The sequence below is a fragment of the Meriones unguiculatus genome, chromosome 16, assembly GCF_030254825.1.
Source record: "Meriones unguiculatus strain TT.TT164.6M chromosome 16, Bangor_MerUng_6.1, whole genome shotgun sequence".
Taxonomy (NCBI): Eukaryota; Metazoa; Chordata; class Mammalia; order Rodentia; family Muridae; genus Meriones; species Meriones unguiculatus.
Window position 1 is genome coordinate 61,240,133 of NC_083363.1, and position 24,554 is coordinate 61,264,686.

At 45.0% G+C, this 24,554-nt stretch overlaps 1 protein-coding gene across 1 annotated transcript; it reads right to left on the reverse strand.

Annotated features, from left to right (window-relative positions):
- Rnf149 (ring finger protein 149) lies at window positions 1–24,242 on the reverse strand. The gene is made up of 7 exons (XM_021655523.2): window positions 23,666–24,242; window positions 13,985–14,235; window positions 12,790–12,858; window positions 9,401–9,483; window positions 7,089–7,185; window positions 4,001–4,196; window positions 1–1,147 (listed from the first exon to the last, which is right to left on the reverse strand). Exons 1-7 carry the CDS (start codon window positions 24,114–24,116, stop codon window positions 1,104–1,106), a joined length of 1,191 nt encoding a protein of 396 aa, XP_021511198.2. The 5' UTR covers window positions 24,117–24,242; the 3' UTR covers window positions 1–1,103.
- Window positions 24,243–24,554: the final 312 nt, after the last annotated feature.

A 24,554-nucleotide genomic window follows, 5' to 3' on the forward strand; every position in this document is an offset into this window, starting at 1 on the left:
AACTTGTCAATAAGCATTTATTTTTGTCTACAAAGTAGACATGCAGCACAAGTTTAGGATCAGCAAGACTGCTCACTCATGAAAGTGCACTTGAAAACTACACAGAACTCAGGTAACAGTCTTCAAAGATTTCACCTTTGAGGACATAAAGCAGAGGAAAGAAGGAGGAAAGTCACAGCACTGAATTAGCTTAAAATCTCATTAGGAAAACGCTATTTTAGCCTCACAACAAAATCAAAATTTTAATTTAAAATTTTTAATTGTAAAGATTAAATCCACTGAAATATACTAATCATTTAAAAACAGTATGCCTACTTGATTTTCTTAATGAATCACTATTTTAATGCTTTTAACATGCAATATGGTATTCTTGACATTTTTCTAATTTGTAGAAAAACATGGATAAATTTCCTTCCTCCAAGTGTGAAAAGAAATTAGGCAATAAGGGTAAAAATGCAAATCATAAAATTATCTAGTTTTCTTTTCACAATTCCACATAACTAAAAAACATGCTTGGTTTTGGAGTCTCTACGGACAATGTAGTGCAAGACAGTTAGCTGAGTTCTTCCTCAGCCCCTTCTTGGAGGCGAACGGAGTCTTGCGCCATCGGCCAGGGTTGGCTTGAACTCAAGAGCCTAAGCCCTCAGCCTCCTGAGTACTGGGTTTACAGGTGTGCACATGGCAAGATTTCTATTTCGTAAGTTCTAAGAGTCCCTGCTTCAGGGAAAGCCCACGTGATCAATCATGAGTGACATTACACAATCCTACTTCAACTTGGCGAGCTCTGTGTAAAGCCTGAGACTCGGAGTCTTGTCTTACAGTACCACAGAAGCTAGTCTAGTATTCGGAACCCACACAGGTATCTGTGACAGTCTGACACAACAAAATCTGACAGACATCATACTTTAGTAGATAAATAGATGAAGGCTAATTCAAAGTCTTTTAGGAATAAAATATCTCAGCCCTTTGTATATCAAACCTGAATCTGAAAGGTAAAGTAAAATAATATCCACTGTTTTCAAGTATACAAACTATACCCTAGAGTAAAAAACTAAATGTCCTGTAGTCCAAGCCAAGGCCGCGGTGACACTCTCGGTGGGGCGCTAGCGGACGGCACCTCCATGCTGGGAATCACTCCTGCCGGCTCCTACAACAAAGCACCAGAAGCCGCCAGGGATCAGTAGGTCTGTCCAACTACAGCTGTACATGTGGAGACAGTAATTCAAGAAACAAACTACACACATTTAAATACAACTTACCTGAAAATGACAACCCATTTCCAAGACAGCAAGTAAAGGAAACACGGAAATACCCTTGCCTTCCACACTCCAAAGTGGGGTCATTTCTTGAGAAAAGAAATTTAGTTTTCTTTCTGGCCTCAAGCCAAAGCAGCGTGTGCACTTTGACTCAACAGGATTCCGAAAAGCAAACTTCCTTACTACGCTGAATACACTGTTTTGTAATGGTTGGTTCAGTCAGCCAGCAACTGGTGGGATCAAGGCCCAGCGTTACGACCTTGTGAAATCCATCCCCAAGCCGCCAGTGAATGCCTGTTCCTCTAGTATCGATTCAAACAGTTCTAGGGGCCTGGGCGACACTAAGCTCCTAAAGTGCTTACTACCCCAGCCGGATCCCAGACACCCAAAATAGCTGTGTGTGGAGAAAGGGGAGGGGTGGGTCCCTGAGGCTCCACAAACAGCCAGCCTAGCTCACTGGGCAAGCCTTAGGCCCTGATGTCACACTTGCGGTTGACCCCTGGCCTGCACACACGCGTGCACACTGCACTTACACCACACGTGTGCATCCCCCACATACATACAAAATAAAACTCAAGTTCTAACATTGCTTGAAGTTTCCCTAAACATGTTAAAAGGCCAACTAATTTAATTTGAAGCTTACTGTTTTGGAATCTTTCAGGATAGCCAAATTCAAAATTAGAAGCATCAATTACTCTCAATTAAAATAATCTATAGATTAATTTTAATAAAATATTAGTGGGATTTTCTTTTAATGACAAAATAATTTTATAAGCATGGGTATTTTGTTTGTTTGTGGGTGTGTGTATATATGTATGTATACCACAAGCATGCCTGGTGCCTATAGGGGCCAAAGAGGGTATAAAATTCCCAGAAACTGGAATTACAGATGGTTGTGAGCCACCATGTGGGGCTGGGACTGGATCTCAGGCCCTCTGGAGAGCAGCCAGTTGCTCTTAACCACAAAGCCATTTCTAGCCCCCTCCCCCTTCTGTTTGGAAATAGTGCCTGACTAGGTAGCCCTGGCCTGGAACGTCTTAGGTAGACCAGGCTGGCCTCAAGCTCAAAAGATCTATCTGCCAGTGCCTCTCCAGTGCTGGGATTAAAGGCATGTGCTATCACACCAGGTTCAAAATAATTTCATAATCAGTATTTATTTACTTATTTATTTTGGTTTTTCAAGACAGGGTGTCTTTTGGCTGTCCTGGACTCACTCTGTAGACCAGGCTGGCCTTGAACTCAGTGATCTGCCTCCCCAAGCACTGGGATTAAAGGTGTGCACCACCATGCCTAGCTTATTAAAGAATGCAGAAGAGAGGCTAGTAAGATGGTAAAGGTACTTGTCAGCAGGTACAGGCTCTGACAAGCCTCACAACCTGAGTTTGGTCCCTGGGACCTACGGGAGAAGGAGAGGACTGACTTCAACACTCGCAAGGTGACAGAGCTGGGTATCCCAATAAATAGCTCAGGTGGCAGAGTACCTGCTTAGCATGCACTCAATGCTGGGTTTCACCCCAAGCACGGCATAACCAATGTGGTAATACATGCCTATAATCTCACACTTGGGAGGTAGTGGTCAGAGGAGCCAAAGTTCAAGATCATCCTCAGGTTGCTAGAGAATCTGAGGCTGCATACCTAAGACACTGTTTCAAAAAGCAATTTGACCCATAAATATAGGTCTCCAACACCAAGAAGAAATAAAGAAACCAAGGAACCAAGGGAGAGGATACAAAATATATGACAAAGATCTGTACTGTCTTTCTCTCTGGGTGTACTGTATTGTAGAGTATTTATTTTTTCAAAACAGAGTCTCTATGTAGTCCTGGCTGTCCTGGACTCTCTTTGTGGCCCAAGCCACAAGACTCACAGAGATCCTCCTGCCTCTGCCTGCTGAAATTAAAGGTGTCTCAGCTCAATATTGAACTTAAAAAGTTCTAAGAAAGGGTTAGAGGTATAACGCTTGCCAGGCAAGCCCAAAGCCTTAGGTTTGATTGGCCCCACTGCACTACAAAATAAAATAAAATAAAACATGGCTTCTCTAAAGACTCTGATGCTTTGAATGAGGATGGCCCCACGGGCTCGCATGTTCCAGCACTCAGTCCCCAGCCACTGGGACTGCACTGGGAAGAGTTAGTGGTGTGGCCCTGCTGGAGGAGGGTCAATGCAGATGGGGGGGCTGAGTGTTCAAAAGCCCACACCAGGCCCAGGCTCCCTCCCTGTGTCCCTCCAAGTGTGCTGAGATGTGAGCTCTCAACTACTGCCATGCCGCCTGTTGCCAGGCTCCCCACCATGATGGTCAGGATGTGCTGTCACGGCATTAGAAGATTAACCAAGACAGAGCTTGAACTAAGAATTAGTATGACTTGAGAAGCAGAGGCAAGACAACTGTGAGCCATGCTATGTTACATAATACAATGAAACTATAAAAACAAAAAGCCCAACAGAAAATGTAGAGATGAACTGACCAATTCAAAAGAAAATTTAAAAGCACAACATAGTCACAAAAAAATAGCAAATTATACAGAAAGAGCATCATGAATTAAAAGAGCAGTTTACCAAACAGGATTTATGTGATATTCCCCCATTCTTGAGAAACACGTGTGCTTGAGAATTTATTTATCCAAAGGTTAAAATGGTATCTCCAAGTGTGGGACTGTAGTTTTCATGTATGCTTTTGTATGTCTCTGCTTTCCACTCCATCCCATCCCTGGTAATGTCACGGTTTTACACTTGCAGCCACATACCTAATAACGCTGTGTCCTCCCCTGCATCTTCTTTAAAACAGGGGCGGTGGGTCCCGGATTCGCTTGAGGAAGATGATGGAAGGTTGCTTTCAGCACTCCGGTCCTCATCTTGGGATGTCACACTCAGATTCCCAACAGAAACACTTCCTGGGGAAGCTTCTGGGATGGGCGGGTCCTGAGTGTCCTCAGGGTCCCCCTGAGAGGCAGACAAAAGGCAATGACTTTCTCAGTGTCAGTGAGCAGTGTGGGGTCATTTTGCTAGTAAATTCATGTGAGACACCCTTGACACTCTATGGGGAATCTGCCGGGAAGCACACTAGCTCCTATATCCGGTGTCATGAGAAAAGGGTACACAGCTTTCTAACACCTACCAAGTTTGGCTTCCTCTAACGACAGTTTCCCTGCTTGATCTAAGTTGCATCTCCCCTCTTAAATTATTTAAAGAGTGGATCTGTCTTGAAACTAACTTCTTGCAGCACTTACGAAACCTGCTGAAGCCTCACAGCTGCTCCCAAGAGGCAGCCAGCAGCCCAGTGACAGCCCTGGGCTATTCTATAGCGCACACTGGGGCATCAGAGACAAACAGGCTCCCAACAGCTAAAGGCTTCATGTTCTGCTCGTTTTAAAAATCACTTCTGCCTCCTTCCTTACGTACAGTCTCAGCTGTGGTTCATCTCCAACTTCCCGGCCTTCTACTTGGTGCTGAAGGAAGATACAGGCGGCCAGAGAGCCCAGCCACACCACAGTAAGATACAGCACTAGTGGGCGGGGGCTTTAGACATTCTTTTTGGCTAACCTAAGAGCCAAAGCTGCACGTGGGCAGATGAAAGTGCTGGCAAGAGACTAAAGTTTGGTAGGCTGTGCGCGTGGGGTTCACGGTCACTCAGCCCCCTTGGGTTCTCAGACATCCCTGTCTGCTCTGGGAACACTTGAATACCACCCCCTCCTCTCTCACCGGTAACTACCCATCCTAAACATCCAGCATAGCTCTTTGCTGACAGCAACTCCTAACTCACAATGCCAACTCCTGTTTAGCCTCACCCCAACCTGTTTTTCAGAAAAGCTGCCAGACCTAACTCCCCGCTGAGCTCTGCCTAAGTTCATATCCCTGTGCAGCAGCTCTACCTGTTATGTACTGAGGTGACAGTCACACTCCTCCATCTTTCCATGTCTAAATGACAACAGAAAATCTTTCTTTTCTGATCCAGGTGGCTACGCAGTCTTGCTATGCTGCATCTCTGAGTATGTACTGGCCCCGCTTGGCCTGAGTGAGTAATTCCCCAAAGTCCTTGCATTAGTAAAGAGACTATATCTTATTTATCTCTGGGCCAAGTCCAATTTTACACCTTAAGAGAACATTCCTCTGACCAGTGTCTACCCAATGAATACAGTGGACACAGCTACAAAGCAAAGGACTGTCTGTTGTTCTCTCATGTCTCTATCAAGGGTCACTGTGACTCTACTTGTGATAGGAAATAGAGACCTCTAAAAACTGAAACATTACAAGCAAGACAAACCCATAGCTTTGACATTACAACAGCTTTCCGTCGTTCGCAAAGTAGGTCACACGCTTTGTTTCTCTATAGTCTAGTAAGACAATAACTCAACTTTATATAAAACGAAGACTGATCTCAAATACATGTTAAGTGCACATACTCTCTGAACAAAATGTAGGAGGATGCAAGTTTTTGCTTAGCTGAGAACAGAAATCGGTCTCACATAAGTGTCAAGCCAGGAAAAGCTGGTTTAGAATCACTCGACAAAGACAACTTAACTTCACACAGCTTGCTAGCTCACCTCAGGGCGGGAGACTAACTTTTTCAGGAAAACCATTCATCAAGCTCTGTGTTTTCTCATTTAAAATTCTGAATCATTAAGGCTCAGCCTCTTGCTGAACTGCAGTTTCTACAGTATCTACAGTAGAGGACGTGAACCAAGCCCTCGGGGAGGCATGCTATCCCAGGCTAAAGGACGGATGATTAGAAACTGCCAACACAGGAAGTTTAGGAGTTCTCTAAGGAAGACACGTTCCAGGGCAAAGCAGGAGGCGCTTGCGGCACAGCAATCCTTTAGTGCGGCCTGTTCTCCCTGAGGGGCTGTAACGAGGGGGTCCTGGGCCACATATGAAACACTCCAGTGCCTGGCAGCAGTGAGGACACAGGAGGTGTACCAAGGCAGAGGTGAAGGGAGCCCTGCAGCCAGACCTGATCCATGGCAGCAACTCAGGACACCGTGGGCGCTCACATGGCAACCATGGCTTGAGCTGCATAGTCATTCATCCAGCGTATGCACTCAAGGACTGAATCTGGCACTTCAGCACAAGGCATGCAAGCACTCAGGCTACACTCCCGTCAAATGCTCTTAGCCAAGACAAAATATTATTCGGAGGCATAACAGATCATATGGAAATCTAAAACAATCAACTGCCGCTAAGTAAGGAAGAAATACCTTATGTTTGAAACCAATTCCTCATCAGTTAGCTGTGAGACCTTAGATGAAAAGTAAGCTGCTCCTGAAGAGTAAACAACACTGCTTAAGGCCTAGAGCAAACACTTGGCTACTGTTACAATCTTTCTTTTACCCCCACTTCTCCTGAGGTCCTTGCCAATCAAAACATCACAAAATAATGGGCAAAACCTAACACAGGACAATTTCAGCCTGCAGTCGTTAACCGTGAAACCCAGACACAGTGCACACAGATGTAAAACACTGCTGGGGGTAGTGTGTAAAGGGTTAGAGAGTGTGTAAACTGTGTCTCTGAAGCCAGAACATGCAGAAGGCAGCTGTGTTCCCTACAGCCTATGACCAAACACACGTGGCACAGGACACCAGAGTATACAGAACTACACTGTCTCAGTAGTTACAAGCTGGGAACACGCAGCATGCTAATTTATTCTGTCACACACTCAGCTCACTGATCTACGTGGACTACTCCACGAATTCATTTAATGGTGAAAACTTCCTTAGAAGAGAGTACGGACATCAGAAGGAGCATTTCATCTATTCCTCTGGCCTCTGGTCAGTAGTAAAAGTGAGATACTGAGGAAGAACTGGGCAGAAATTGAATATAAACAAAAATGTAACAAACCCAATATCCCAGGGCTTTGATGACATCAAGTTTACACATTGGGCATGTTCGATGATCCAAAAGCCATGGGTCAATGCATATTCTATGAAAAATATGCCTAAAAAAATTAAGTATGTATTAATATCTTAAAATAAATGTTTCCATATCTTATAAAGGAAATAATGCACTTTACCAACACATCCCTTTATTAAAAATTAGCCAACAATACATCACACTGTAGTCTAGTCACTTATCTAAGTTATCTTCTAGTCTATTTTCCACTGTAACAGATTTTGGACTTGAATTTTTTTAAGTGAAAGTTCTTTGTTCCACAAAAATAGGGTGGATCTATTTCCACCACATACTAAGTTACACGTGTGTGTGTGTGTGTGTGTGTGTGTGTGTGTGCTGTTTTGCTTTGCTGGCCTAGAATGCGCTCCGTAGCCCAGGACTGCCTTGAATGTAGACCCCTTAACACCCCTGTTTCCCAAGCACCAGGGCTGTGCTCTGTCCTTAGGCCCGGCCACCTTGATGTGCCTTGTAGACGACTTCTGAACCATTTAGGTGAGGACGGCCATAACTAAGCTGTTGGGAACAGGCCGACCCTAACCTGCCAGTGGCTTCTACAAAATGACCCAGTGGAAATACAGAATACTCACCGGTGAGTGGCCGAAAGAACAGTCATTTCCTCGTGCACATTTATAAACCCTCTACTAAGCAGCTGCTGCTACCACAGAGCCACATACACACCGTCTTGCTGGTTTGTGTCAGCTTCTGGCCCTCCCACGCGATGTGTAACATGAAGCACAGGCGTTGAGGCTCAAGCCCCTGCGTGTGTCAGGCAGCACAAACAAGGAGCTGCGCCTGCTCGTCTCTGCACTACAGTGGCGACAACACACTGTTCATTATCACTACTTCAAAGACTTTATCTTTAAACAAAACGCTGCCAGTGCCATTAAAAACAGAAATTCTTAATGCTATAACAGTCCAGTCCAGCCTGTCATTCACCTTCATACTGAAACTGACTGACCCAGAAGAAATACTCAAAACAAAAGAAAGAAACTTGTAGTCTTGTTGGGGGAGGCTTAGCATAGTGCTCAGGAGAAAAGTGGACAAGATGAAACCCCAATGCAGAGATCTCGGATGTGCACACATAACGTATGTGCACAGGTCAGAGCACCGCCAGCACGTAGCTCCCGCCTCTGTATGTAATCTTGAGCATCACTCTGGTCAGAAAGACCTGCTCCAAAAGCAACTTCAAACTCTACCCTCACGCTTTTCTTCAGAACACGGCATCTTATACTGGCCTCATTCATCAGGTATCTACTGCGCTGACCGTATGTAAATGCTGACACATTTAGACAGACACTTTCCTCAGGGAACCATTTTAAACTTTTTTTTTTAATTTCTTCAACAGAGGTATCAAGAATTCAATCTACTAAAATGTACCATATACATAGTAAAATGTTTTTTTAAAAAGCAAATACACCAATTTGTAACTTGAGTCTAAAATACAAAAAGTTTAACTGAAATTTATCAGACTCTAAAAAATCTAACTTGTACACATAAAGCAAACAATTTTTGCTTTTGTTAATCAACAATTCTTTTATTTTGGGGAGGGGCTGGTTTTTTGAGACAGGGTCTCTTTGTGTAGCTCTGGCTAGACTGGAACTCACTCAGTAGACCAGATAGATTGGCCTCAGGCTCAGAGATCTGCCTGCCTCTGCCTCCAGAATGCTAGGATTACTGGCATGTGCCACCTGGATAATCAGCAATTCTTTTATTATTTATTTGAATTTTTATGTGCACTGTTGTTCTGCTTGCAAGTATGTCTGTGTGAGGGTGTGAGATCTCCTGGAACCTAAGTTACAGATGGTTGTGGGCTGCCAAGTGGATGCTGGGAATTGAACCAATGGTGACCTCTGGAAGAACTGCCAGTGTTCTTAACCACTGAGCCATCTCTCCAGCCCCTAATCAGCAATCCTTAAAACAAACAAACAAAAAAAACTACTGCCTGCCTCAACCCATTTTCAGGTCACTGAAGGCTCTCTGCCCTGGCCTCTTTTCATCGCAGCAGCAGTAGGAGTACAATGGCGTCTAAACCAGCCCTGTAAGACCAAAAGCCAATGTAAAGCAAAGACACACAATGGCTCTTAGTGGTCACCTACAAGTTTCTGAAGCAGAGCAATTTTAAGGAGTCTTGAAGACAATATGAAAAATGAGACAGCAAAGATCACAAGAACTTCCTGTCAGAAAAGCATGGAACTCTTATCAGAATACTGAGACTTGTTTAGTAACTTTTAATTATCTTAGTAGGAAAAAAGTATTCATACTTGCATGGCAGGATTCTGATAACATCCTTGACTTTAAAGTTTTCAATACACACTGCACAATTCTCAGCATCAATGTCAAGTCCCTGCAAAGAGAGGAAGAGCCGCACATATGTGACACAGACAATACTAAATCAGAAAAAGAAAACTGACTTAACAGTGGAGTCTATGCTGTTGAGCAGACTCTATGCTCCATAGACTCTACAGAGTCCATACTCTATGCTGGAGCAACCTGATCCTGAAACACATTTCTTCGTTCATTGTCAGAAGTTATTTAAAGAAATTGAATGAAAGGGGGAAACGGTGCTTGAAGAAACATTAGACTGTCAAGAGCTACAGAAATGCTAATTATGCACTTTTCCAGGGATGTCCCCAGTTCCCAGGCGAGCCTCAGGTTCACTGTGCAGCCAATGACCTTGATTTTCTGATGTTCCTGCCTTCACCTTCCAAAAGCTTGGACTACAGTAGTGAACCCCCAGGCCCAGTTTATGTGGGGCTGGAGACTGAATTCAGAATCTCACCAATGCTATATCACATTCTACAAAGCTAACTATACTCCAACCATGCCTGGTATTACGATAAAAATGAAGTATTTTCAAGTATAAAACTTATAGAGAGAATGAGTATTCAAAGAAGCTGTTTGTGTCCTGAAATGATTTACAAGGAATTTATACCTCTGAAAGAACAGTTACAACTCGGAGAGTGTACAGATGCCTTCATACCTGAAAACTTCATTGGTGTTACCTTCCCACCCCCAAATTAGAATGAGTCAACCCTTTTGAATACAAAATGACCAAAGGGGGCTGGAGAGCCGGCTCTGTGGTTAAGAGGACTGACTACTTTTCCAGCACCCACATGGCAGCTCACAGCTGTAACTTCACTCACACATACACGTGCAGGCAAAACATCAGTGCAGTAAAATAGAAATCATTAACCAATGAGCAAAGGTATAAAGAAACAGAAACTGCCGCTGCAGGGTGGGAGAGCTGCACACTTCTCCGTGTCAGGATCTACAGGCCGCAGGCTTTCCTGAGTAAGGCAGCAGAGCAGGGCCCAGCCCAGGTTCTGAGGCAGGGATTCAGGAACCCAAGCAGTGTGCACTCTGAGGCGCAGAACTTCACGTTCTGGAACACAGCCACACCACCTTGAGTGATTACTTAAACATACCCTTGGCCATATGTGGCAATTATGAGGAAGCAGTAAAAACCTGATTTTGTATGTACATGTCATTGCCAAAGACTATTAAAATTAACTTTATAACAGCATTTTAAATCTTACGTTTTTTTTTCATTAATTCACTTTACATCCCTATAGCAGCCTCCTTACCTCCTCTCCTTCCAGTCCCTTCCTTTCCCCTCTCCTCCGCCCACACACCCCTCCCCCTTCTCCTCGGAAAACAGGAGGCCTCCCGTGGAGACTGCTCTGGCATATGCTGTGATAGTTCACAAAAAGATTTACTTATTATTATTGTGTGCCGAGGCCCTGCATAGATTTACGCAAATTTGTGCGTGCATGAAGCCTCAGAGGCCAGAAGCAGCGGCCCGGCAGTATGGCCCGGCAGGTGCTTCACTCCTGACCACTGAGCCGTCTCTCCAGCCCCTTCAGTTATATGCTGTGACAAATTACTTCTATTCACATATCATATGGTATACAAGAAGCCATTTTAAATTCTTTAATCGTTTATAAGCTTATACATTATTATAAGTAAATCTACAAGAAAAAAGTTTAAAAAAAAATCACTTGTCTCCAGAACTGGATAAGAAGTAGACTGAAAAAAAATTCATTTTCCCATGTCAGTTTACAATGTAAAAATGTTTACATTTTAAAAAATGAAAAAAAAAAATTAAACAATTTATTTTGACAATTTTAAAACAGGTTCCTGGTATCACAGAAAACATTTTAAAATGCTGGGTATGGGGAGAGAGCAGCATCATTTACTTGAGTGTAGGGCTTGGCTCGGAGGCCGCACATGAGCCTGTCTTCCTACATGTAAAGGTGAGCTTCTCTGCAAGGAAGGGCCATGCCGTAAGCAGTAGACCTCTGATAGTCTGTACGAAGGACTGACTGCCTTCCTGCAAATGGACTGACGACCAAATAAATATTTAGAGATCAACTCTCACAGCTAAGATCAGCATCTAATTTATAAATTTCCAGAAGAATCTGTTACTCCCTCTGAAAAAGCCTGCCCACGCTCTGCACAGCTAGTTACTAACTAGAACTCTCTGGGCGGTGTGCACCACTCTGCTCCAGTGTGCCCAGGTGGTGGTGCACGCCTGCGTGATCCCAGCACCGGGGAGGCAGAGGCAGGCGGATCTCTGTGAGGTCGGGGCCAGCCTGGCCTACAGAGAAACCCTGGAAAACAAAACAAGTTATTGGGGAAGGAATGAACCACCCATACAATCCAAACACATCCTAACCCTAAACACACCAAAGAAGCCAATAATAACAGATTTCAATTTTAAAATTCAAAGGTCTATAATTTAATGTCTTTTAAGAAAAGTCCCTTAAGTAGGGAAGAGGAAGAGATTAAGAAGTTTCTTTTCAGTCTTCCTTTCATGAAGGCAAGTGAAGACTGGAAGATGAAACAGACTGGGTGTTAAAGCTTACTGAGCTAAAATGAGCAGTACGGAAGCAACTGAGTCAGCCCACAGGTACAAGGCAGCCTAGCCTGTCACTGTGGAGGACAGCCTCCTCAAGAGCAAATGCTACTGCATTAGCAATTTTTCCTTCTAAGGGTGAATCCTTGAAGGGTCAGTACCTCAGGGTCAGGCTCCACGCTGTTTCTGAAATGCTTTCAATCTCTGACTGAGCCTGTCAGAAAGTTCCTTTTTAAAGATGTAGTCTGGAAATCTCTCTCCTCTACAGATGCTCAGTATTTTCTCTCTGTAACTGAGGGTCTTGAAGAGAATGCTCATACAGACTCATCTTCAACAGAATGAATCTAAAGTATTCCAGGCGCACACTTTCTCAATGCATGTCATCCTTACAATCATCACCTTGGCCTACAGGGACTTCTAAAGATACGACTCTTGGCACGTTAGCATCACTAAGCTCGTACAGTGCAGTAACTCTCTTTACGTCAAGTTAAACTCATTGATCCTGTCAGGGAGGCGCTGGAGCCAACCCAGGACTCCACGCGTGCTAAGCACGAGCTCTTCCACTGAGCTGCAGCCCTGGCCTGTTCTGTACATTTACATGTGACTACTGGCTGCCACAACAACCTCTTCATTCGTTACACCCGGCAACTCTCTTTACAATATGAAACACATACGTGAAGGCTTGACAAAGAAGCTCATGCTTGTTATCACTGAACTGTAACAGGGTAGAAAATACTTCTCAAACACACAAACACCCTCCAGTCTGAAGCAGACAAAGCACAATGAAAGTATTACCTTCTCTCCATGCTTTACAGTGTGCAGTGGAAGCTGGCCAATAACTTTCTTAGTTTCCTTTCTATGATTCTTGGGGAGGAAAACAGTAGTATTAAATAGTCTTTTAAAAGTAACCCACACATTACAATGCATGAAAATAATTTAGAAAAAAAAATCTTAACTTTTAATATATAAGAGAGCCATATAAATTATAAGCTACTTGGTAAGAATTATCATCATCATCACCATCATTAGGAGATAATGCTTCACTCTGAAGTCCTGATTGGCCTTGAGCTTGAAGCACCCAGGATTACAGGCATGAGCTACCAAGCCCAGCTAAGAATGTATTTCTTTACTTCCTTCCTAATTTGCAATAGCAGGAGTAAGTCTAGGCCACACAAATCTAAGTAAATACCCCACCACAGGGGTGTATCTCCAGCCCCAGAGTAGCTGAAATGGAGCCCAGAGGAACTCTAGCCCTCTAAAAATGTGATGTCATTTAGCCACACTTTTTCAACTTCCAGGAAACAATTCCTAACTTGTATACTGGCAAAAGTGATGATGCCCAGGAAGAAGGTACCACCCACTCTCAATAAGTTGCTAAGAGTTCAGCCTAGTTTCCAGGCCAGGAAGCCTACTGTGCATCAGGACGGAGGAAGCCGGTGGGAGCCTCTGGCTCTTTTCTCTGCGGCCATGAGGAAAGGCCTACTTTCATGAGTGGCCTGTCAGCTACTCCAGGGCTGGCAGGGCAGGCAGAGCAGGCCCTTCCTCTTTGCTCCTCACCCTTACGCCAAGTCAGAAAACAGGGTTCCTGCTGTCACATGCCCTTTTGCTAATCCCCTGTCTATAATAATACTAAGAGGGTATGTGTACCTGCAGGAACCAAATATACAGAGTGACCCAGACTTAAAAATCATTCCAATTAAAAATTTTATCAGGAAGAGCCGGGTGCAGTGGCGCATGCCTGTACTCCCAGCACTCGGTGAGGCAGAGGCAGGCAGATCTCTGTGAGTCTGAGGCCAGCCTGGTCTAAAAGAGAGCCCAGGATAGCCAAGGCTTACACAGAGAAACCCTGTTTCAAAAATAAACGAAAAAATTTATCAAAGTCATATGAATACTTCAGTAAACCGAAATTAGTGTGGCTAAATGAGCAGTATATAGACTGCACTTATGAGCTGTCATTTAGAAGTTAAGAGGAAGACGTATCCGTAGCTACCTGACTGCCGAACTGTGAGCCAGTATACAGGAAGCGCTGTATGTAATAGAATATCAGCCATGCTAGCGAGATGATCATCATCGTGATGAAGGCGATGGCCACAAACACCACAGACTGACCGCTGACGAACTCCTGCATGTGGCGGGTACCCGTCCCTATGGTCATTTTTACTGGAATGCCTTTTTGCACCAAATCAAAAATTTCTTGTCCTTTTGGGTAGCTAATCATAATGACGACTATGCTTCCTGTTCCTGCACAAAAGAAGAAACAAATAAAGGAGACAAAGGTCAGGTCAGACAGAATGTGCATCAACATATACATTTGAAAACTTGAACACAAATGAGTTTATTTTTAGAAAAACATTAACTGATAAAACTGGTTCCAAAAGAGAAAACAGGCTGTCTGAAGCAGAAAATCACTATGAACATTCTCCGCATAGTAGGACACCTTTTAAGTTTCACAGATGAATCTATTATCAGACCTTTAAAGAAGCACAAAATACTAGTGAGTAGTTTTTTTAACTATTCCGCAGCTAATTAAAAGGAAGAAAAGAACACCTCAGGCAAGTGGTGAACGCCTCCAATCCAGAGGTGGAGACGGGAAAAGTCCTCAGTTTTCGGCTAAGCCTGGACTACATACTAAGTGAAGGCCAGTCTGGCTACACAGTGAGAACCTGTCCCAAAAAACAAAACCCAGGAACTGTGGCTGCGGCTTAATGGTAGAGTACTTGTCTGGAATCTACAAGGTGTGGGTTCATACTCCCGAACTATAAAGAAGTCTATCTAGGGTTAGTAACAAGAATCACACAGGTTAATTTCACTTATGAACATAAAATGCCTCAAACGTGGCCGTCAGAATTAGAGAATGTGTCTACAGAGTGAATTCCAGAACAGCCAGGATGACACAGAGAAAAAGAGGCCTATGAGGACTCTCCTGTGACCTCTACCATTCTTTCTTGAGTTAGTGTCTCACTATGCAGCTCTGGCTGTCCTGGAACCCACTATGTATGTAGACCAGGATGTCCTGGAACTCATGGAGACCCACCTGCCTCTGCCTCCCAAGTGCTGGGATTAAAGTTGGGCACTATTCCACCTAGCTTGTGATCACTACTATTTAAAACTGCTTTGAAGACATGAGCAGACCTGAGACAAAAATAAAAAGAGGCAAAAATCTTCAGTTTTATTATAACTCTAGCTATAAATTAATACAGCAACCACAAAATATTAACAAATACAACTTTAAAGAACAAACAAAAAATACTCCCTTCTAAAATGACATCGAGGATAAGGAATGATCAGGAAAACTTTTTAAACAATGAACCCTGTGCTAGCCTTTACAGCTAAGCATTAAAACAATATGGTGGTGGCGCATGAATATGTCCATGGAATTAGATAAAACAAAAGGTCCAGAAAGAAACCCAAACCACAAAAAGTAGATAGCAACTGATAACAGAAATCAATAAAGAAAACGAACTACTTTTAAAAACTAGATTTAGGCCAAGGCGTTTTATCTGGGGAAAAATCTGTACGTTCTTCTCACAGTGTATGCCAAAATAAATTACTAAACCAAAAATGATAAACATGTAAAGAAAAAGAAACATACAAAATCCAAAAAGAGAATTGCAATATGCACTATTAGAGAAAAAAATTCAATTATAAAAATCTGCCTAGAGGTTCTTAAAACCACCAGGTGTGGGGGAGCAGAGGAAGAGATGACAATGGGAACATAAAAATTGTCTTCAAAGTCAAGGATAGAGTAACAAATGGCCAATTTGGGAAGAATAGATATAATAAACACAACAAACTAGTTTCTTGTTTGTTTTTTCCAAAACAGGGTTTCTCTGTGTAGCTTTGGCTGTCCTGGAACTCAGACATTCACCTGTCTCAGACTCCCAAGGGCTGGGATTAAAGACATACACCACCACTACCCAGGCAACAAACTAGTTTTTTATAAGATAAAGAACAACAGAAAAAAAATTTTTTTTTTAGAAAAGTTTAAGTTTTAAAAAATGGCTGCTTTCCTGAGAAAATAATTCAAACACCACACACACATAAAAAATCACAACTGGTGACAGCACAACTGGTGGCCTAAGGACCGATAAGCACCACCTCTAACTCTGCACCATTCCTTCACAGATGCGTCCCTGTGAAGATGCAGAGGTACCAGCAGTCACCTCCCAGTAACCAAGTGTTCAATACATGAAAACATGCTTCAGCTATCTGTAAGACTAGCCGAGAGCAAAGTTTCCACTGCAGATCCACAGGAGTCAGCATGTCTGTGCGTGTACACGGCAGGGGTGGGAGAGAAGTGGAGAAAAGGGGGGAGGATGAATTACTCTTATATGGGCAACTATGGCTACCATAAAAACTTGAAATTCAGTTGATTTGTTCCAGTATTATCTGTATCCAGAAACTTAGATGTAATCACACATAAACATGATGGAATATCTGTAAATATATTTTATTCAGTGGTTTAAAATGTAAAGTGTTTATCTTATACGTGCTACAGTACCCCCCACCCCACCGGGTGAAAACAAAACAGAGACTATTTTTATCTCAGTGAGACATATAGTCCATTACATTTCCGCTGTGACCTAGCCACTGGAACTTTGCTACTGAAATGCCAGAAGGGCGCCTTTCTAAAGTGGCTTCTGTGTGCAAGGTGACACTGGAACCAATTTGAATCTAACTAGAGGAAACTGCAGTTTCCTGAGCAATAATGACCCTGTTGCCACTGGGAAGACATACCAGGAGGCAAGTATTGACAACCTTTAGGAAAATAAGCATTCAGCAGTCCAGAAACATGTATAACAACAACTAGGACACAGGCATGACACACCTAACATTATGACAAGGTAGAATGCTTTTTTTGTTTGGTTTTGGTTTTGGTTTTGGTTTTGATTTTTCAAGACAAGATTTTTCTGTCTTATAGCACAGGCTGGCCTCAAGCTCACAGAGATGCACTTGCCTCTGACTCTACAAGGTGCTGGGTACATGTGCCGCCATTGCCTGGGCTGCTAAAAAGCCTTTTAATAAAAAAAGAAACTTGCAGAACATTTCAAGTAGGAACAGTGGTATGATGCTGCCATCACGGTTAAAAGCTTTCATACAGAACCCCAAGTGGCTTCTAGCTACAATTACCAGTTGCTACAATTTCTGGCACCATTATCCTAACATTCCGTTTGTGACAGTGCGCGCGTGCTGGGGAACAACCTCCATTACTGAACATCTCACTTAAAGCAGAAATACTGCCATTTTACAGCTGAGGGCTGAGAAATCTTCAGGGATTTGTTCAGTGTTACATACCACTTGGAAATGATGGCTCTCAGGGTCAGAAAGGTCATCTCCAAGGCCGTATTCACACCTTGAATTTTCTCCACACAGTGCAGCTACAGAGCCAGATCTGGGTTCAAATCTCATCTTGTTATTCTGCCAGAGGGGAGGTATGTTTCTGAGCAAACTGTTCTCTGAGAATGTTTCTTCAGTTTGTTTGTTTTCAGCTAGTTTGAGAATGACTCTTCTTTGGGCTGCCACTTACTGAATAAGCAGGCAGAATAACAAAGAACTATGGATATAAGGGATAATCTTGTTTGGAGTGAAGGAAAATCTTTCCCTGACAGGCACTTTTACGTTTTATCTTCAAAAATAGAAAAAGTTTCACAAATCAAAAGACAGGCATTTTTCTAGGTCATAAAACTATCACAGAATCCTATCTGAGGTGCTGAGATGGCTCCCGGGTTAAGAACACTGGCTCATGTTCCAGAGGACCCAGATTAAAATCTAGCACCCACATGGAGCTTGCAACCGTCTCTATAGTTACAGTTTCAGGAGATTCAGTGCCCTTTCTGAACAGAAACTCAAATAAAAAATAATAATTTTGAAAAGAATTATATTTGAGACGGTGATGAGTCTAGCTTGGCCAGTTACTACAAACAGGCATTTTGTTGCATGAAGACAGAAGTGAAAAGCTAACCAAGATGAGAGAAGAGCACACGTAGCTCACTGAGTGGAAAGATACGGTGTTGTTCAAAAGCTGTGGCCTGTAGGACGGTGCCCAGGACCGTTGCCTAGGGCGGCTCCTGCAACAGTCTGAACATCAAGACTGCTTCCAGTACCTCGTTTAAACTGATAAAGCTCAATGATGACCTTTTCTACCCAGTGACTGATTCACTTCTCAAAAACATTTTCAGGGTGCCCCACACCTGTAATCAGATACCCAGGAGGCCAGTTCTCAAGGCCAGCCTGGTCAATACACCAAGAACAATTCTCAAAGCCGGGGCAGGCAGCTGAAGGAGCATCAAGGCAGAAAGGTGAAAATGCACAGGCTCCGGAGTGAGTTCACCCATAAGCTAAGGAATGCCAAGCACCCTACCAACATCACCCAGACTCTGCTTCCTGACAAGTCACTGGCTCTCTCGGCCAATCCAAAAGAGCTAATTAGCCCTGGTAATTTTGTACAACTGTGCCTGCCTGCATTGGCTAAGAAATCTCAGCTGAACAGGTGAGCCTCTTCACAGGACTACAGAGACTTGAAACAGAAGTAACAAGTCTTTGGAATTCTTTTTCTCCCCCAGGGCTTAATGTTGCTATCCTTCTCGCTTGACTAAAAAAGGTCATCTTGCACAATCTCACCCACAAAGTAATCTCTATACCTTACTTCAGGAACAGGTCCCTGAGGCAGTTTCTACTTCATTTATCTCTTAGGCTGAGCACAATGTCATCACCCCCCTTCTTGAGTAGAGACCAGTATTTTTAGCAGGCCAAATTACCAGTAACAGAACTTCAAGTTTTCCTATGCCAAAAAATAAAATGGTATCCATTTCCTCCTCAAACGTTTCTGCTCTTCTTGATACTTTGTCAAAAACTAAACAAACACATTTGTGAAGAATCTGCCCTTGGACAATAACTTTAAAATTTAGTATCAAGACATATGATGTACTGTACCATTTTTTCCTCCCAAGGAAAGTAAAGTCTATTTCAGTATTGTCTTGAAGATAAGAACTACTGAAATACTTAAAGTAGTAGGTTAAATTTCTGGTGGAGAAAACTAATTTAGCAGCAATAACTGATCTTGAGGTTCCAGTAACAGAATCTCCCGAACTTTCAGGTTTTCTTTTTTATAAACTGCCACATTCTAATCATTTCTATTCTCCTGGAGAATTCTCAACAAAACCAAGACGTAGGGCAAGCTCAGCTTAGCCTCTACAGCGACACCTGCCTTCCCTTTGGTCCCTGTTACCACTTTTATTTTTAACTGTCTGTTGAGCACACATACATGCATTCAAGTGAGGCGTTCAAGCAGGCTAGAATCAGATCCCCTGGAGCTGGAACTACAGCCCCATGAGTCATCTAATATGGGTGCTGGGAACTGACCGGGGTCTCTGCAAAAGCAGTGCTCACTGCTAACCACTGAGCCATCTCTCCAGACTTGGTGAGGTCTCTTTTCACACATCTTGCTAATTTCTTTGTAGGTCTCTCCTCCCTAGACAAGTACTACCCGTTCAATTTATAAGGTTTCTGTGGCACGGAGCATGAACAGCCCACGGAAGGTTTCTTCATGAATTAACGGGTTTGAAAAACTGGCTTATCTACCAAGACTACAGCTGAGAGGAGAATTATGGTACAGGGAATAATCTGGAATGTAAATGTCTTGTTATACAAAAACAGAAATTTTTGTATGGTTGGCTAGCTCATAATGACACAACTCCCAACTGGACAATACTCTAAACAATTATACATATTTTGTATCATTTGGTTTTGTCAAAAATTGGGGAGGGGGTGGGAATGGAGGTAAGAGACCTGGAGAAATGGTTCAGTAGCTAAGAACCATTAGGTTTTTAGCAGAGCCTGATGACTCTCAGACTCACACGACGACTTACACGCCTCCGTAACTCCAGTGCCCTCATCTGGCCTTCACGAGCAGCAGCCATGCATGTGGTACATGTAGACTAAACACTCACACACATAAAATAAAAATAAATTAAGAAAAAGAAGTTGGCCAGTACGATGATTTCTGCCTCTAATCCCTGCGGTTGGGAGGCCAAGACAGAGGATCATGAGTTAAAGACCAGCATGAGCTACTTAGCAAGATGACATCAAAAGTCAACACACAAACACAAAACAACAAAACTTTACCACCACTCCCTCCCCTGAAAATGGATTTGTTGAAAATCCTACATAACACTCCTACTGAGAACCCTTCTGCAGCTTTTCCTTGTCAGTTCATTTCAGACCTTTGAGCCTTCGTCACTACTCTCACTACACACAAGTCCCCCGCGCACCACACACACACACACACACAACCTACTGTTACTACACCCAAGCCCCCCGCCCACCACACACATACACACAACCTGTCACTACACACAAGTCCCCCGCCCACCACACACACACAACCTACTGTTACTACACATAAGCCTTACGCCTACCACCACACACACGCACACACACACACACACACAATCTACTGTCACTACACACAAGCCCTCCGCCCACCCCCTCTCCCACATAACCTAACATCCTGAACCTGCCAATCAACAATCAATCTTCCTGGGGACTGCTCTAGTTGAACCCCATCTTCTATGAGGCTGTTAGGGTACCATGTCTGCCTCTTTGTAGCACCAAGCTACATTTTAAATTCCAGTGTGAAGCTGCAGATCATTTGAGAGCATAAGATTAAACACAATCAATAATGATGACCTCCACATGAAGACCATTCAGCAAGAACCACCAGCACAAAATAAGTATCTCAATATATGGCTTCTGTCAAGTTGGGTTTTGCATTTCCTTTTCCCAAGACTAAGTTCTTACAACTAGTCACAGTGAGATTTTGATTGAAAGTCTTATGATTCCCATCACTGCAATACTGTGGCCATTTTCAGTGCTTGTAAAAGCCCTGAGTTGTCTTTAGGGTTGCGATGTGCTGTCGCCATTCCAGCCTTTTCTACCGAGTGTCTTTGGAAACACTCGGGTAAGCAGGTTAACTGGCTGGCTAGGTAGGTGTTCACCCCCCGCCCCCCAGCTTTCCTGCAATTCCAACCCTTTCTCCAGCCCTATGTCAGTTGTTTGGCCCTCCGTAAACAACATTCAAGAATGTAAAATGCCATTCTTAAAATTTCAGCCAGGAGCGTGTTACTTATTAACTGACAACAACCACAGTAAGGCCAGCTCTAAGACTGTAGCAAATTTAGCTTTTACTTACTTTTCTTGGTCAAGATAATTTCTACAACTTTGAGTATCAACACCCACCCTTTAGGCTTTGTAAGCCCGGTGTATAGGGTTCAGTTAGGCGTACGCTCTTCTGACCTGGGAAGGTATGGCTATTACTACCAACTGACACACCAGAAGCCCTTCACAGACAGGTACTGTCTCAGGTATTTCCGACTCTAAGCAGGTACAATTCGTGGCCAAAAGTGGCTACTAAACCTAAGTCTGCCAAAACCAGAAAGCCAGGTCCAACTGTAGTCCTAACTGCTATTCTGAAAGAACACAATCTTAAAGCAATGGTGCTTTAAAATCCTTGACTTTGGTAAAGATTTAAAATGTGAACGCTATCCAGTGCTAAATTCCAGTGAGAGGAACAGTGCGTTTCAGAACTGAAAAATTCTCCACAACTCTGGAAGGTTATTCCACTTCAGAAGCCCGATTCTGCCTGTCTCACAGAACCGGGGTCACACACAGCACTAAGAACAGCTGGGTTGGTGGGTTTCCCGGCCTCAGCTACATCCTGACATAAAGAGGAAACCAACCTAGGCCGAAGCTGCCTAAGCGGCTGTAAGCACAGCCAAAGCTGGCTTCTCAGCTCTTCTCAAGGTGACAGCATCCTCAAGCCCTATGAGAACCAACCTACAGTCTGACTTTGTCTCCAGCTTTCCCTGTTTATCAGCCACACTGCTAACAAACTAATCTCCCTGTAGGTCAGTGGTTCAAAACGCTAGGTAACTTTGTTGCTCCCTGAAGTTCTGGCAAAATCTCCAGGCATTGTTGGTTGTTTCAACTGTGGGGAAAGCACAATGTGGGAAGACAGGAATGCAGCCAAACATCCTTTAGGGTACCAAGTAACCTACACCGAGTTTTAAAATGCTTTTGAGTTTGTTTCCTTCCTGGAACTATGGAGTTAAGGATCCACTTTAACGGGCCCTCAGGAAGACTCACTGCATGGATACTTTCACACACTTTCAGAAGATGCTAATGCTCCTTTAAAAAAAAAAATCTCAGAATTGTTATTGTGCGAAGAAGAAGGGTGGAAAGGAGGCAGACAATGGAAGAAGTGTCCCTCCACCCAGGATTCTAATTAACATGACTGGGGTGTTTTTCTGCATCCGGATAAATTACACATCCACAATATAAACAAGAAAGGTTGCTGAGCCCTGTTTAGAACAAGTGTTGTCTGCCTGGGAGGATGTTCATGTCATTATCAAAAAATGCAGTAGGGTAGAGTTAGGAAATTGCAGGGTGACGAGTCTGTCATTTAAAAGAAAAAGTCTACACTAAGATGTGTGTGCATCCAGAAACCCACACACCCAACACCTGGGAGTCAGGTCTGCCACCGATTTCCCCGACGGCCGAAGTCGGGGCCACTGCACAGGGGTGCATGTGTCACGCCAGGCTCTTTCCGGAGACCTGTGGGCGATCAGGCTAAGCTGTCACCCAGGACTAACTGCAGCGAGGCAAACCATACTCATCCTGTGGTCTGCAGACAACCGAATCTCGTATTCCCGAGACCCCAACCTCTTCAGGCACGTCTTCATTCTGGCAGACGACGCTCGCGCCATTTTAGATACCCCTTACCTCCTACACCACCCAACGATGCCCCTACAACGTGTGCCCATTTCTCTGCTCATCTAGAGTCAACCTTCTCGAAAAAGAGTTGAGCTATAAGCCGAGAGCACTTCCTTGCACCAAAAGGCCATCATTTCCAACCTTCTATGAAAACGGCCAAGTGCAATGTCACTTCTGTCTTTTTTTTTTTTTTAATAAATTCTGTGCGGCATTCACTCCAAAACAACAATAACAACAAAAATGTAACACAGGGGGGGAAAGGATGTCTTAGTGGCAGCAGAAACTTAAACCAAAAACTGCAATCACAGGAAGTTCAGAATGAGTCAACTGTGTGATGCCTTAAAGCTGATGTGCTCTCAGAAGGCACAACAGAAATACAATCGAACTCTGGGTCCCCGGAGAGAACTCTGTCCTGAACACGGTTATTTTGCAAACTCATCTCAAGTGCAACCCGCTGTCCCTGGAATAGTGTACTTGGGGCTGACGGAGGCAGGGCGGTCTTTCCTTCAATGAGCACAGTAAAAAGATTTCGCCTGAACTCAGAATTGTCCAAACACAACGAGCCAATGTGGTCGCCCTACACATGTCGCGAGGGAAACCAAGGCAAGAAAGGCCAGGATTTCCGACTCAGGGTTTGGAAAGCACTCAGAGACGCCTGGTCAGCAAGACCAGCCTCCAAGCCCTCTTCACCGTAGGTGGCAGAAGGGACAATGCCGGTGCTCGGGCGACCTGCGACGGGAACCTGTGGCACGCGGTAGGAGCGTCATCCCGCGGGCGTCCCCGGCTACTCCCCGGCCGGGGGCGCCTCCCTGCCCCCTCGCCCTCCCGAGGTGCGGCTCCAGCCCGGCGCGCGCACGCACTTCCCTCCGCACAGCGGCCGGGCGGCCCCCGGCCTGCTCACCCGCGTGCGACATGGGCTCGGTGGCGTTCCCGTAGCGCTCCTGGTTGTAGACCACCACGGCCGAGGCGTTCCTCCGCGCCGCCGCCAGCACCTTGTCCTTGAAGGTGCAGCCGCCCCGCGCCACCAGCGCGACCCAGGGCGCGGCGCCCAGGCCGCCGGGCGCCACGAAGCGCGTGTCGGGCGCGCAGCCCTCCTTGTCCCCGGGCGCGCGCGGGATGCCCACCAGGCCCTGCTTGTTCTCCCGGGGCGAGCTGTCGCCGAAGCGGCCGCTCTCGGACACGCTCAACACCGTCAGGTTCGAGCGCGGGTCCACGTACTCGATGCCCACCATGGCCGAGTACCACTCGAGCGCCCCGCCGCCCACGCCGGGGGCGCACAGGAACAGCGCCAGCAGCGCGAGCGCGCGCCGGGCCCCCACGCCGGCCGCCGGCCGCCGCCGCCGCGCCGCCATGGCCGCGCGGCCGGGCCGCCGAGCAGGAGCGCGAGCGCCGAGCGAGCCTGCCAGCGCCAGGCCGGCCCGCAGCTCTGCGCACCGCCGAGCGCGGCGGGGGGCGGGCCCGCGGCGCACGCGCACCTGAGGGGGCGTGGCGACGGAAGGGGCGGGGCCCCGCGCTCGGCCGCGCGCTGTGCGCAGGCGCGAGGCTCTGTGCGGCCGCGGGGCCCGGGCGCCCTCGCCGGGAGCGCGCGGATGCTGGCGAGGGTTGTGCAACCGGGCCGCTAGTGTCTGGGGAAGTTGGTGCGGTTCGGGCAGGCCGGCGTGGGACTGCGGTTGTGTAAAATCTTTCAGAGGGTGGAGTTGACTGCGCAAGGCAAAGGCCGGGCTGTCCAAACCACTTAAAAATTTAAACAAACAAACAAAAAAAAACCAAAGCCGCCCTCAAGTTCTCCT

What these genes read in the sequence shown, in the direction of transcription:
- Rnf149 (XM_021655523.2), bottom strand. Translation starts at nt 24,116, where the DNA reads ATGGCGGCGCGGCGGCGGCGGCCGGCGGCCGGCGTGGGGGCCCGGCGC. An exon ending in GCTCACAGTTCGGCAGTCAG is followed by an intron (nt 12,859 to 13,984) that starts GTAGCTACGGAT and finishes TTCCTCCCCAAG; the next exon opens with AATCATAGAAAGGAAACTAA. An exon ending in ATCAGAATCCTGCCATGCAA is followed by an intron (nt 7,186 to 9,400) that starts GTATGAATACTT and finishes TAATTTTTTTAG; the next exon opens with GCATATTTTTCATAGAATAT.